At 40.4% G+C, this 15,519-nt stretch overlaps 1 protein-coding gene across 2 annotated transcripts in view; it reads left to right on the top strand.

The window, feature by feature from the left end:
- The window catches only part of FBXO36 (F-box protein 36), a 98,106-nt gene extending 82,951 nt beyond the window's left edge, over positions 1-15,155 (top strand). Inside the window, exon 4 of one of the 2 annotated variants that reach the window (XM_043996498.1) lies at positions 14,925-15,155. In XM_043996498.1, coding sequence (XP_043852433.1) covers positions 14,925-15,122 — 198 coding nt within the window. In that variant the 3' untranslated portion in view covers positions 15,123-15,155. Of the gene's footprint in view, positions 1-9,695; positions 10,016-14,924 lie in introns of those variants that run through there. The other variant, XM_043996499.1, reaches the window with a different exon arrangement.
- The last annotated feature ends 364 nt before the right edge of the window (positions 15,156-15,519 follow it).

Here is a 15,519-nt window from a genome sequence, read left to right as displayed (position 1 = left end):
GTTTAAAGTTTGACTTGTTTGGAGGTTCATAATAACAATTTGTCATACCCCTAGACAGCCTATAGAGGCAGCTGGTGGTACAGGAGATAGAGTACTGGGTCTAGACTTAGGAAGGCCCCAAATTCAAATGTGGTCTCAGACACTTACTAGGTATGTGACTCTGAGCAAGTCACTTAACTCCTGCCTTATCTGTAAAATTGAGATAACAATAGGACCCACATTGTAGGGCTGTTGTGATGATCATGTAAGATAATATTTGTAAGTATTTAAAATATATATTAGTAAATATATTTGTGATAATATTTGTAAAACGTGCTTAGTACAGTGCCTGACATAAAAGAAGTCACTGTAGAAATTCTTATACCCTTCCCCTTCCAAGCTAGAAACAAAAAATCACAGCCAATTATAGTCAATGTAGTCAAATAACTAAAGGTTTCACAGTTTGTATTCTAATGATGAGGCCAAAGTACAAGACATTTCATGGTCATTTATGTAGCTATGTGGACAAAAGACAAAGTCAGTCTAGAGGAATGACTTAAAGCATAGTGAAGAAACAAGTCAGAAGCAAATTTGAGGTAGTACCCAATTATGGAGAAAAGAGGTAGTGGTAGGGAAGTGGGAGAGCTAATAAAAACTTCAATAGCTTTTCTAAAGTCCTTAAAAAGAGTGGCCACTATGACAAATGTTGGAGATGGGCCTGGGAGAAAATAGAAACTTCTCTGCACTGTTGGTGGAGCTGTGAGCTAATCCAGCCATTGTGGAGAGCAGTTTGGAACTATGTCCAAAGGGTTATAAAAAACTGTGCATGCTCTTTGACCTGTCAATACCACTACTAGGTCTGTATCCCAGAGAGATAAAAGAAAAGGAAAAAGGACCTATATGCACAAAAAAACATTTATAGAAACTCTCTTTGTGGTGCCAAAAAATTGAAAACTGAGGAGATGCCCATCAGTTGGGGAATGGCTGAACAAGTTTTGGTATATGATTATGATGGAGTACTATTGTGCTGTAAGAAATGTTGAAGGGGTGGTTTCAGAAAAAACCTGGGAAGACTTATATGAACTGATGCAAAGTGAAGTGAGCAAAACCAGGAGAATGTTGTACTTTATTTTGTTTTTTTCCAATTACATGTAAAGATAGTTTTCAACATTCATTTTTGTAAGATTTTGAGTTCCAATTTTTCTCCCTCCTTTCCCTCCTCCCTCCCCAAGACAGCAAGTAATCCACATTAGTCATTCTTTTAAAAATTTGCATTTTATTTTTCCCAATTCCATGTAAAGATAGTTTTTAACATTAATTTTTTAAGATTCTGAGTTCCACAGGAGAACATCATACATAGTAATAGCAATATTGTAAAGATGATGGATTGGGAAAGACTTAGCTTCCCTGATCAAGACAATGATTCACAATTCCAAAGGACCCAGGGTGAAAAATGTTATCCACCTCCCGAGAGAGAATTGATGAAGTCTGATTGAAGATTAAAACACTTCTCTCTCTCTCTCTCTCTCTCTCTCTCTCTCTCTCTCTCTCTCTCTCTCTCTCTCTCTCTCCCCTCTAGCATGAGCCCACATAGTCTGGTCTACCAAGTCAGGGAAGTGTTCATCTCCATCAGGGCTAAGAAGAGGAAAGTACAATATTAGCCCTAGGGCTCTCAGCAGAGGGTCAAACTCCTTTCACCAGAAGGTTTTTTGGTTTTTTTTGACACTTTCACTGTTTGTGGAAGGCTCCATGGTGATGAAGTAAATAGGGTGCCAGGCCTGCAGTCAGGAAGATGAGTCTTCCTAAGTTCAAAGCTAGTTGTGTGACCCTGGGCAAGTCACTTCACCCTGTTTGCCTCAGTTTACTCATCTATCAAATGAGCTGGAGAAGGAAATGGAAAACCACTCCAGTATCTATGCCACGAAAACCCCAAATGGGGTCATGAAGAGTCAGACACAACTGAAAGAACTGAACAATAACAAAATCATTACCTAACAGGTAGAATCATAGGGTTTAGAGCTTGAAAGGACCTTAGATCTAGACTACCTGAGTCATTCTCTAGATGAAGAAACTGAGTCCCAGAGAAGTGATGTGACTTGTCCACAGTCACAAGGATAAAGAAAGTAGCACAACTTGGATAGTTCTCCAACTCCAAAGTCAGCAATCTTTCCATTATTAATCACCAGGGAGCTTGTCTTGAATCTCTAATATATATATATATGTATATATATATATATAATATGAAATTTCTTTCTCTGTAAAGAATACTAATAGGATTGATTTTATTTATATTCCTGGAAAAGAAAATTCATTTTAATCAAATTTTAATAGCCAGAGTCTTTTATTTTTCATTTTTATTGATATTTTTGGTTTTATTGATATTCTTGGTTTCGAGTGTTTATTTTCAGAGACAAACAGGTTTTTGGGCAGGTCAGATCTGAAAAGAACCTCAGAGATCTCCTGGTGTCATGCACTCATTTTACAAATGGGTAACTTGATGCTCTCAGACCAGTTAAGAGGTTCAGCTAAGGTCCTGCAGACAGTTAGGAGCAAAGCCAAGATGAGAAAATTTGGTTTTCATTTGGATTCACTCTTTTGGCTCAAGAGGACCCAGAAGGGCCCACTCTGGGGGCCTGTAAGTGGGAAAACTTTTCCTTTACCATTCTTTTTTTTTAAAAATAAAAGTATTTTATTATTTTCCAGTTACATGTGGAGATAGTTTTCAACATTTGTTTAGATAAGATTTCCAATTTCAAATTTTTCTCCCTCCCTCCCCCTCCCCTAGATAGCCGGTAATCTGATATAGGTGTTATATATATACACATTTATATATATACACACACATACATATATATACATACATATATATGTGTGTATATATATGTATATATATATATAAAACATTAAACATATTTCTGCATTAGTCATGTTATAAGAGAAGAATCAGAGCAAAAAGGAAAAACCTCAAAAAAACCCAACCCAACAGCACCAAAACCAAAAGAAATAGTGTGGTCCAATCGGCACCCATATTCCACAGTTCTTTTTTTTTTTTCTGGATTTGGAGAGCCTTTTCCATCATGAGTCCTTTGGAACTTTCTTGTACCGTTGTATTGGTGAGAAGAATCTAGTCTATCACAGTTGATCAACACATAATGTTGATGATACTGTGTATAAGGTTCTTCTGTCCTTTACCATTCTTTAAGAGAGTGAAACTAATTCTCCCATCTCTGCTTATCAGTGATCAATCCATCAACATCTATTCAGCAGCTAAAAAAGTGGGGGCAGTTGGCTGTGCTAAGTGTAAAGGGAGACACCGTCGTCATTCAGTTAAGGCAGGGACTCCCCCTATTAAAAGAGCTTTTTAATATGGGCAGAGATGACGAGACAAATAGTTATTATGCTCCATGATAAAAGGAAGAGAATAAGCATTTATTAAGCGCCTACCTTTGCGTACAGCACTGTGATGAACACTTTACAAATAGATCTCTGAACAAGCCTGGGAGATGGATGCCGGCATTCTCACTTTAACAGTTTAGGTAACGGAGGCAGACAGATCTGTCCAGCGTCACACAGCTAGTAAGTGTCTGAGGCTGGATTTGAATTTGGGTCTTTCTCATTCCGAACCCAAGACTCTTATCTGCTGAGACACCCAACTGTCTCTGGTAGGATAAAGGACATCAGAGAGGCGGAAAGCACAGTGTTTGTTACGGAGGCCCGATGGGGATATAAATTCCTTACGAGTGAGGCTGTAGTTGCATCACCGTGACTAGGGCACAGTAGGCATTGAATAAGTGCTTGCCCATTAGTTGATCGAAGGTCATTACCAACCTGTGGAATTATCGAAAGCTTCCAGGAGAAGGTTGACTTTGAGTTGGCTTGTAAGTATTGGAGGACTTTTCAAGGTGGTGTAGAAGGGCCCAAGAGATAAAGATGAGCACAGTCCAAACAGTGACTTCAGAGCATGGAGGATATTTGAGGGCTGGGTTGTTACCCAGCTTGTCTGGAGTGTAACATGGCCTCTCCTTTTCTGGATTCAAAGTCATCTAACTTTTAAAGGACAGGCCACACCAACGGATTGATTTTTGTCCAAATCAAACGTAAGAAGACTCGCCAAGCAATCATCAATGAGGCAGTAAGCGTGGGATGGTTGTGTTCTAAGGTGCTTGCCATTTGGGCAGATAGGGTGATGTTGCAGCAAAAATGCTAGTTGAGGGTCAAGCTGTGCTTAACTATGCTTGTGATAATGGGCCAGTTGCTTCATCTCTGGGCCTTCATTTCCTAATGTGCCAAATTCGGGGGTTAGAGGATGCCCTTTAAGGATGGAAGAACCCTCAGGAGTCATCTAGTCCAATGCTTTTCATTTTACAGGTGAGGAAGCTGAGACCCACTGAGATAGAGCTGCTTGCCCCAAGGGTCACGGGTAGCAAGGTTCATTTCAGCCCTAAAATATCAAAATTTTTACAACCTTGACTCTCTATGGTTACAAATGTTAAGTGAGCACAGTGCCACCAGAGGGCGCTAAATCCATCGCCTGCTTTTCTGCGGGCTAAAAGCTAGTGAGCCAGGTTGTAACAGCTAGCTCTCCAGCCTACCTGGGGGCAGGAAGGGATAGGAGGGAATGGGAGGAGCGTCTCAGTTCTGTCCCCTATCTGTTATCTTCTTACCTGTTTGTACAACAGTCTATGTGTTTTCAGGTTTTGATGATCTGATGGATCCTTGATCTCAACAATGTGGGGGTGGGGGAAAGAAACTAATAGCCAATTTAGAATATCTTTGAAATACAGTACTTCTCTTTGAGGGGACCTTGACAGTAAGGAACTGGCTTATTATTGGAAGATATTTCTTATGCAGTTTTATTTCCACCAACACAGAGATGCACCAGATTGTTTTGTGCTCGTCATATTGTAGCATCTCCATCTGCATGAGAACTGACATTTCTGCCTGAGGTTTTACTGGAGCTCCTTGGAAAAAACCAAATCCATTCACTTTCTGAGCTTCTCCCTTTGCTACTTGTATTTAGGGCATGTCATAATTTGATTATAGAAACTGAGCCGCAGAGAGATGCTGATTATGGGATGAGATGTTAACTTGTCTTTCCTGTAAATTCATTGAGGAGATTTTTATTAAATGCTTACTACATTCAGGAAAACTCATCTTTTTTTTTTTTTTTTTTTTTTTGAGGCAATGGGGGTTAAGTGACTTGCCCAGGGTCACACAGCTAGTAAGTGTTAAGTGTCTGAGGCCAGATTTGAACTCAGGTATTCCTGAATCCAAGGCCAGTGCTCTATCCACTGCGCCACCTAGCTGCCCCAGGAGACTCATCTTAATGAGTTCAAATCTGGCCTCAAGCACTTACTAGTTGTGTGACCCTGGGCAAGTCACTTAAGCCTGTTTGCTTCAGTTTACTCATCTGTAAAATGGACTGAAGAAAGAAATAGCAAACCGTTCCAATATCTTCGCCAAGAAAACCCCAAATAGGGTGACAAAGTATTGGACATTACTGAAAAATGATTGAACATATTCAAAGCTCTGAAGGGGCAGCTAGGTGGCACAGTGGATAAAGCACCAGCCCTGGATTCAGGAGTACCTGAGTTCAAATGTGACCTCAGACACTTGACACTTACTAGCTGTGTGACCCTGGGCAAGTCACTTAACCCCCACTGCCCCGCAAAAAAAACCAAAACCCAAACCAAAAACATATTCAAAGCTCTGTGCTAGGTATTGAAGGGGAGACAAGAATAGAAGACCCCTACCCATAAGGAGCAGGGGAGACAAGACAAGGGACACAGATTTATTCATAAACAACAAATATTTGCCAGACACCTACTATATATAAAGATATTGTGTTGGTCTCTGAAAGGGATACAGAAAAGAATTAGGCAGAGTCCCTGCCCTTATGAAGTTAACTGTCTACAAGCAGAGCTAAGACTTGTTGAAAAATAATTATTATACAAATTCATAGGGTTTAGAGTTGGAAGGCTGATTCCCACATTCAGATTATCAGGAAGGGACCCTCTAGTCCAATTTTGTCATTTTACAAATGAGGAAAAGGAGACTCGGAGACATGCATTCACTTTTCCTTGGTCACACAAACGGTCGAAAATAAAACCAGGATTCAAACCTAGACTCTTTGATCTAGTGCTTTTTCTCACTGGTGGGTCATTTTTAAAATTTGCTCATCAGCTACTTTTGTGTCAGAGCTGAGTTCCCTGTTGTGTCTTTGGGTGGGCGGTCCACCCTGCTTGATCTAGCCCCGGCTCCCCTGGGTTCCTGACCTGACCTTCTCTTCCAGGGATCAAGCCACCTGAAGGTTCAGTGTGCTGGCTCTTCAGGGCCCTCTTTGGCATCTCCACACAGAGTGTCAGGGACCCCAGAGTCCCTGGCCCTGTCAGGGGAGCCATTCTGGTCTCTGCCTGTTGCCACTCTCCAGAATTTCAATCGAGGATTTTTCTGATCACCCTGGGGCTTTCTCGGGGGAATTCTCTGTGCATGTTCTCTCTGGACACAGATCCTTTTAGACTCAATTCATTTTGACACTGGGGGGTTATCCTATGATGGTACTAACTTTGCTTGTGGGGGAGCGAGGAGGCTTTCCAGTTGTCCACGGACCCATGACTTGCTTTTGGTATAAATTTTGGGTAGAACAAACCACTTACTGAAATTTCTCATTGGCTTTCTTGATGATTACTCTGTTTGATGCAAACTTCAGGATTCTCCTGGAATGGGTGTGTGGAAGCTGGGTGGTCTGCCACTTCTTCAGGTAGCCATCTTGTCTGGAAGTCAGGAAATGGCATTTGAGCTGGGCCTTGAAGGATGCTTTTAATAAGGAGAGATAATAAAGGAAGGGCATTGCAGGTATAGAGAGCTACCAAGGCAAAGGCTCAGAAATGGGAAACTGCAGGGTCCCAGTAAAGGACCTTGAACTCAAGAAAAGGGAGTTTGCATATTATTCAATTGGCAAAGGCAATCGAAACTTTTTAAAACAGGGACATGTACTAGGAAGATTAATATGGGAGTATTGTGTGGGATGAATTTGTAGGTGTGCTGGAGAGTGGGGGGAGAGAGAGAGACAGAGACAGAGAGACAGAGACATAGCAGTGTGAGCACACTAGGGAGATTTGTTTTAGTTTAAGGAAAATGTAATGTGAGCTTTGAATGAAAGTGTTAGGAATGGGAACAGAAAGTAGAGACCCAAGGTTGGATCACAGTTGTAGAATAATACTGATAGCTCCCATTTAGATAACACTTTAACTTACATGAATTGATGCTGACTGAAATGAGCAGAACCAAGGGAACATTGTACACAGTATCAACAACATTGTGTGATGATTAACTGTGATAGACTTAACTCTTCTCAGCAGTACAATGATCCAAGACAATGCCACAAGACTTGGGGTGAAAAATGCTCTCCACATTCAGAAAAAAGAACTATGGAGTCTGAATGAAGATCTAAACATGCTATTTTCACTTTTCTTGTTGTTTTTTTTTGTTATTGTTCTTGTTTATTCTTTCTTGTGCTTTTTTCCTTTTGTTTTGACTCTTCTCTTACAACATGACTCATGTGGAAATATGTTTAACATGATTGTAATGTATAACTTATATCAGATTGTTTGCTGGCCTTGGGAAGGGGGAGGGAGGGGAAGGTGGGAGAAAAATTTGGAACTCAAAAAAATATTTTTACATGCAATTGGAAAAAAATTTAAAAGAAAATAAAAATTCAAAAGAAAAAATAGATAACACTTTAAGGTTCACAACACACTTTTCATATATCATATCATTTGATACTTATAACAACCCTGGTGGTTTTTTTTATTATTATCCCTGTTTTTACAGTTGTTGAAACTGAGGCTGTAGAACTTAGTGACTTTTGGACACAGAAGGCAAAAGGGAAGGAAGAGCAAAAGATGACCCTATCTGTTGGATACTGGAGAATCTTTAATGCCCCACTAGAGAGATAGATGGCTTTTTATTCTCGTGGTAATAAGAATCTACCAAAAGCAATTGAACAGGCAAATGACATGGCCAGACCTATGCATTCAGAAAATTATTTTGACAATTGGGATGAAGGGTAAGTTTGTAAAGGGAGAGACATTAACATTGTGCCCCCTTCCCCCTTATGAAAAAAAGAAGACCCTGCTAGGTTCTCCCATGCTGAGAAGGCTTGGAATATGGTCTAGGCAACAGACAAATTTGATTTCTGAGGACCAACCAGCTACATGTGGAGAGGCCCATCATCCGTAGGTTGGGCCCTTTGGCCTTAGCATCTATGAAACAAAGAAAAAACCCCAATGGCCACAAGTCCTATGCAGGCATTCTCCTCTTTTGCAGTGCTAGTGGTAAGATGGTAGGAAAGGAGACAGCAGGGGCCAAGAATCATGCAGCTTTTAGACTATCTATAAATTTTCATTTGACCCTTGCTAAATTAGAGATTCCTGCCCAATGACTAACAAGTGGAAATGTTGCCATAGAAGCTGAATCATATTAATCTTGACATTCTTGTTTTAAGTGAAACCAGAAGAAAGAAGTTGCAATTGAATGGGAGGCTGGCTCACTCCATGATACTCTTTGGAGGGGGGGGGGGAAGGAATTGGTGGAATGGCTTCTGGCACGCTCCCAAAGGCAGCAAGAAACACGAGTTTGTGTGGTCCTTTGTTGTGATCGTTGTGGAGTGCAATACTAATGATGAGGAGTATTTACAAAATGATCACTCTGAATATAATTGTAGTTTTTGTACCAACAGCAGTTGCTGAGACTGAAAAGGAAGAAAAATTATATAAAGAACTTGAGAGCCTCTAAATCAAATGAATATGCACTAAGATACCTGGTGATCTCATTGAAAAAGTAGGGAAAGGTGAAGATAGGGAGAAATACATGGGAAAGTATGATTCAGGGTAAAGTAATGATGGAGACCAAGGAGTTGTAGATTATCAGAAACTTCACATCTTCCTTTAGGACAATAATTGGTAGTCACTGGACATGGTGAACATCAAATAATATGATTAAATAACCAGAATAGGTTGTATTTTAACAGTCAGGAAAAGATGTTATCTGGTTAGGAGATTCTGAGACTTGACTCATGGTGCTTGACTAGGAAATACTAACTTTCATTCATTGTCCTTTCCTCTTTTAAATTGTGAATTTCTAGTAATTAGCTGTCTGTGTATATTCAGACCATTGACTTGTCAGAGCTATGATTAGAACTGGAAAGAAAGCTAGAAAGAATAATGATGAGAAAAAAAGAGTACAATTGAAACCACCCCATCCAGAACACATAACTGACCTTCAAAAATAGGAAATGAACAACAGAAATGACATTTGATATTCATTATAATAATTTTATACAGAAGTTAAACCAATGTAAATTAATGTTCTTAGCAAGGAAACCAGAAGAACTCAGAAGTGTCTTAGTAAACTTTTCAGACAGTTGCCAGACCGAGAAAAGGCCACCAAAGACAACACCAGATATAAGTAGCTTGTCCATAAAATCTCATAAAGAAGCATGGTGGACAATTACTACCTCAGAATTGTCATCTATAAAACAGAATCACTGGAAGGTAAAACCAGTTTAAAGCAAGCTTGGCAAAACATCCAAGTAAGCAAAAGCATCCCAGGGGTATTTAAGGATAAAATGGAAGAACAAAAAAAAGAAAAAAAAAAGAAAAGAAAAGAAAGAGATTTACAAAATGTGTTCTAACAAACTGTCTTTTCCATCACAGCCAGTGGAGGCACCGCCATCCTTGGACCCAAACCACACAGTCTCCAATGTGCTAATAGGAAAAATGGAAATGGTACTAAAGAGAACAAAGATCGGCAAGGCAACTGAATTGGACAGAGGGTATATAGGGGAGGGCTGTCTACGCAGTTATGAGGGCATTGAAAGGAAGGGAAGATAATAATCAAAGGTGTGGAGAAAATCCCGGGCCTATTAAACATTAGCTGAAAAAAAGGTAACCAAAAGCCTCAATAACTACTAACCACCAAAGGCCCACTCTTCCATCAACACAAGATTTTTATGAGAGTCATCTTTACAAGCAGATTGAGGGTGTCCTCAATGAGGGCATCCACAGGGAACAAACAGGCTTTTACAAGTGATATTTGATATTGGACAACACCTTTAACACTTTACAGCTGACTGTTGTTGTGACCCAGTTAGAGAATTTAAGATCCCGCTGTACTTCTTGCTTGTTGATTATGAAAAAACCCCATTGTTTTGATAGATCAGTATGCTGCTTTGCATCATCTTTTCCATAAGGTGACTCCCACCCATACATCAAAATCATTTGAGATTCCTTGAAAGACAAGACAATAGAAATAACCCCGTTTAACAGCCCTCTAATCATAGACATCAACTGAGGCGTAAAATGAGGAGATGATGCTCACAAAAAGTGATGGGGAAGATTCAGCAGAGTCCAAGGAGAAGAAGGACTTCCTATGGCTGGTGGGGCCCTTGGGGTACTCTGTGATATTGTTTTGATCACATCAAGCTCTGGAACAATGAAGAGCCCCTTGAAGGAGATCTATAATCATTCAGAGGAGTTTGTTTTGGTCATTCACAGAAGAAGAAAGAAGTGGGGGCAGAATGCCCATTGTTCAGATTACGACATGCATTTGTATGTATGCCCTGTGGTACTTATCCTTTGGCATGTATCTCTCACACAGACAGTAGAGGTGGATGGAGGACAAATAGGGGGATCAGAGTTGAAAAAAGAGAGGAGAGCAATTTCCCTTTTTTTTTTTTTTAAAGTGAGGTAATTGGAGTTAAGTGATTTGCCCAGGGTCACACAGCTAGCAAGTGTTAAGTGTCTGAGGCCGGATTTGAACTCAGGTACTCCTGACTCCAGGGCTGGTGCTCTATCCACTGTACCACCTAGCTTCCCCGTGATCTGGATTTTCTTAAAGAATTTGCAAAGTTTTAAACTCTAAGATTACGAAAGTGAAGGCCCATGTTTTTAATACCAACTTTCTACCAGTATTGCTGTGAAAATGATACTGAATGTAATGGTCTCTAAAGAATTAAAAGTGACTCATCTGTAAAATGAGCTGGAGAAAGAAATGGCAAACCACTCCAACATCTTTGCCAAGAAAACCCCAAATGGGGTCACAGAGAGTTGGATACGAAAGAAAACAAGAGCAATAACAAAATCACAAAGAGGGCAGTAGAGAGGAGCCTGGTGAATGTATAACCAATGAGAGACTGTATGACGGGAAGAATAGGGTTGGTTACTTGACAAGGACAAGGACTGATGGATGGACAGGCAAGATATTCATTCCTCTGGTAGCCTTACAACATTAGGAGAAAGTGAGGAAGGTCTCCTGCCCATTGGGTAGACCCCTGAGGGGACCTTATAGGAGGTTATGGATGTGAGTCGCATGGGATGAGCAAGTATGGATGGTTTGCGGTCTGTGTTGTTGGATGAAACTTCCTGGTTGATGGGATCACGGATTCATTTGAGAATGTGCCAGGTATTGGGCTAAGTGCTAGGAATACAAAGACAAAAACAAAATGATCTCTGCCCTCAAAGATCATCCACTCAAAAAAAAATTTTTAAACAAAATTCTTTTTTATGTTTAATACTTTGTGATTATACAACAAAAAATTATTTGATAAATAAGAAAGCTAATCAACGATGGCCTAAAGAACAGGATGTACTTCCAAGGAACATAAAACTAACTATGTGTAGCTGCTTTATATGCGTGGATTTTATTTAAGTTCTTGTTGTCACACTATAGGCATGAGTCAAGAGCACAGTGATGATTATGAAGGGAGAGTTGGGGAGTTAGAATATGCACCCAAATTAATGTTTTCTCTATTCCTCTACATCGCTTCTTGACAAGATGACATAACATTGCTACATTTGCAGCTTGAATAATATTGCAATTTGTCCTCATTTTGCTCCCATTTCCAATAATTCTACATTTTTGACATGATATAGACTTGCCTGGAGATTTGGCTTTTGGAATTTCAGGGTCATGCCTTACAGGCTTTGGTGTCTTGGCCCATGAGACAGTTTACCAGTGCTTAGTACAGTGCCTGGCCCATAGTAGATACTTAAAATTAGCACAAACTACTCCACTCTGATCATTCTTGTACCAACTACTCCACAGGGTTATGGCAAAGCAAAGTTTAGTAGATTTTTAAAGGAGCTTTGGAAGCGTGTATCTTTCTTAGTCCATTGACTAAACTGGACCTTTCTTTATTCTAGCATAACAGGGCCTGAAAGTGATAGTCTTCTAGGTTAAAATAATTCCAGTTTTCATCCTGCTCTATGGAAAAGATAAAGCAGTGAGTTTGCAGAAAGAATCTGGCTGGATTTGGCCTCTCAGTCTGAGATATGAGTGAAGGCCGAGGGAGCTAAGCAGAGTGGGGGAAGCTAAATGGACAGTGCTTTTCAGGGATCAGTTTGAAGTGGCGTGTCTCCTTAGGACATCAGTTTATAGATATGGCCACTGCTCAAGGGAAGCCTTAGATACTTCAGGAGGGAATTCCAAGGAGAACACTCCGGCGGAAAATAAATTTTCCCAGGGTCAGCCAAATAGTGATATGGAACCAAACATGAAATTTACTATGAAACTTACCAATGACATCACTCTCACCACATCCAGATTTTCAGAGGAAAACTCCCACCCCTCGAGGTCTGAAAAAAGCTTAAGTGACTTTGGGCATGTCTCCCTGGGCCACAGTTTTCTTACCTGTAGAATGAGGATTTTGGATTAGAGGTAGGTCCCTTCTAGCTCCAAAACTATGGTCCTGTGATTGTGTGGAAGACATTTATCTGACTTCTACTGTACCAAAGCCTGCAGGAGGCAGCAGCCCTCCATGTGGCACAGTGTTGCTGACCCTCAGACAAGAACAGTGCCGGGCACAAGATACTTGCACATCACAGAATCACAGAAGGCCTTAGCCTGATAGATTTAGAACTCGAAGGGACTAAGGAAGGCTCTTGGGATCTTAGTAGCAAAGTGAGGCCCAGAGAGTGACTCGCCTAGGGTCATATGAGTTAGCTAAAGGCAGGATTTGGCCTCAGCTCCTCTGATTCCTCTAACAGTGATATTTTCATTATAACTGTCCTGCCTCGTTTGGAGGTCATCTCATTCAACCTATATCAAGCCAGTCCCTCAACAACACTCCCCCAAAGTCATCATGCAGCTTCTGAGGATCGACAGGGGGGGCAGGAACCATTAGGGCCAGAGGCTCCATGTCCCACTTTTGGAATTTTTTTTCTTTTTTTTTTTTTGGTGAGGCAATTGGGGTTGAGTGACTTGCCCAGGGTCACACTGCTAGTAAGTGTCAAGTGTCTGAGCCCAGATTTGAACTCGGGTCCTCCTGAATCCAGGGCCAGTGCTCTATCTACTGCACCACTTAGCTGCCCCTGTTTTCTTTATATGAGTCTATATTTGTCTATCCATTGCTCCTAGGTCTTCCCTTTGGGGTAAAACATGGCAAATGTAATCAATCCCTTTGCCCTTTAAGGTCCTAAAGATATCTCTTATGCAACTCTCATGTTTTCCTTCTCCAGGCAGAACGTACTCAGTCTCCTTTGACTATTTTTCATAGCACATATTCCATAGCCCTTACCATCCTTGTTAGCTTATCCAGGGAACTCCTAAATGGGTTGCCCAGAACTGAAAACAATACTATAGATGTGGCATGATTAGGGCACAGGAAAACAGAACCTCAGAGTTGTTTTAATTTGAATTTCTTTAATCAATAGTGAGTTAGAGCGTTGTTGTTTTTTTTAATATGACTATATGTTAAACTGCCTGCTTGTATCCTTTGATCATTTATTGAGGAATAACTTACATTTTTATAAATTTGACTCAGTTTTCTATATATTTGAGAAATGAGGCCTTTATCAGAGATACTTGTTGCAAAAATATTTTCCCAGTTTTCTGCTTTCCTTTTAATTTTGGTTGCATTGGTTTTGTTTGTGCAAAAAAAATCCTTTTAATTTTATATAATCAAAATGATCTATTTTACAATTTGTAATACTCTCTATATTTTCTTTGGTCTTAAATTCTTCCCTTATCCATAGATCTGATGAATAATCTATTCCATGCTCTCCTAATTTGCTTTTGGTATCGCCCTTTGTGTGTACATCATGTACCCATTTTGACCTTATCTTGGTATATGGTATGAGATATTGGTCTCAACTTAGTTTCTGCTATACTGTTTTCCAGTTTTCCCAGTTGTGTTCTTGCAGCCTATTGCTATAGACAATAGTAGAAGGGATGGGTGACCTCTGAACCCTGATGCCTCTTTTGTTGTCCATGTTTATCACACCCTGACTTGTAGTTATTCCTGTATAGTTCTCCTTTCCCCTACTGTGTTGAGAGCTTCTTTAGGGTGTAGCTATAGTTATATATCCTGTCTGGGCCTTTATTTCCTCATCTATAAAATGGGGTTAATAATGCTGTCATACTCACCTCACAAGTTTTTGTGAAGCTCAAATAAGTGGGTTGCAACTCTTAAATTGATGTATAAAGGTCAGCAATTGTTTTTGTTGGAGTTCTCCTTCCTGAGGGTGAGACTGTGTCTTTTTTTTTTTTTTTTGGTGGGGCAATGAGGGTTAAGTGACTTACCCAGGGTCACACAGCCAGTAAGTGTTAAGTGTCCGAGGCTGGATTTGAACTCAGGTCCTTCTGAATCCAGGGCTGGTGCTTTATCCACTGCGCCACCTAGCTGCCCCCATAAAGATCTTTTTTTTTTTTTTTTTTTTTTTTTTGTGGAGACTGTCTTACACATTTATATACAGTGCAGACCCTTACATGTGACTGGCACCAATTAATCAATTAATTAATTTATCAATTCATTCATTCTGCACCTTCTTGGTGCAGGATGCTCAATCAATATAGGTTAATAAATGACAATGCAGGGCTAGGGATGGAGAGTAAGGGCCCTCATATCAATTAGGATATAATCCGTTTTCTCCATTTCCCACCAATAGCTTTGCACCTCCGACAAACTGTGGGAGCAGATTGTGGCCTTGACATGTGACACCATCACCCAAGATATGAAATCGCTGGCGAAGGACATTGGCTGGAGACAACTATTCTTTACCAACAAGCTCCAACTTCAGCGGCAGATCAGGAAGAGGAGGCAAAAACAGGATGAAGATGAGAAGGGGCTGCCAGTGGAGGTCTAGGCATGCCTGGGGCCCTGCCCCACCCTTCCCCTACCCACCCGCCCACCCACCCGCCTCACCACTGACAGAAATTTGACTGGGGTTTTCATCATCGTTTCATTCTTTGGGACATTCTTGATTGGAGAACAGTGCATTGGGATTTTGTTTTCTTTGCTGATCAGAGATGTTATAAGGTTTTGAGTTTCCAAAAAGAAACCCAATCAAAATCTGTTAGATGCAACCTAGTAATACCATGGAGTCAGTCAAACTGTGGACTGAATCATGACCTGACTACACAGTGAAACACCAGGCATCCCCATCTCTTTCACCACAAGGCAGAAAGCTTCTGAGATGCATCTTTCCCTTATCTCCCCTTTCCATTAGCAGAAGGGGTTCTAGTAAGCATAAATGATTTGAT

The sequence above is a fragment of the Dromiciops gliroides genome, chromosome 3 (genome assembly GCF_019393635.1).
Source record: "Dromiciops gliroides isolate mDroGli1 chromosome 3, mDroGli1.pri, whole genome shotgun sequence".
Lineage (NCBI taxonomy): Eukaryota > Metazoa > Chordata > Mammalia > Microbiotheria > Microbiotheriidae > Dromiciops > Dromiciops gliroides.
Note: the sequence above shows the minus strand (reverse complement) of the source record. Positions and strands in the feature narration are given on the sequence as shown.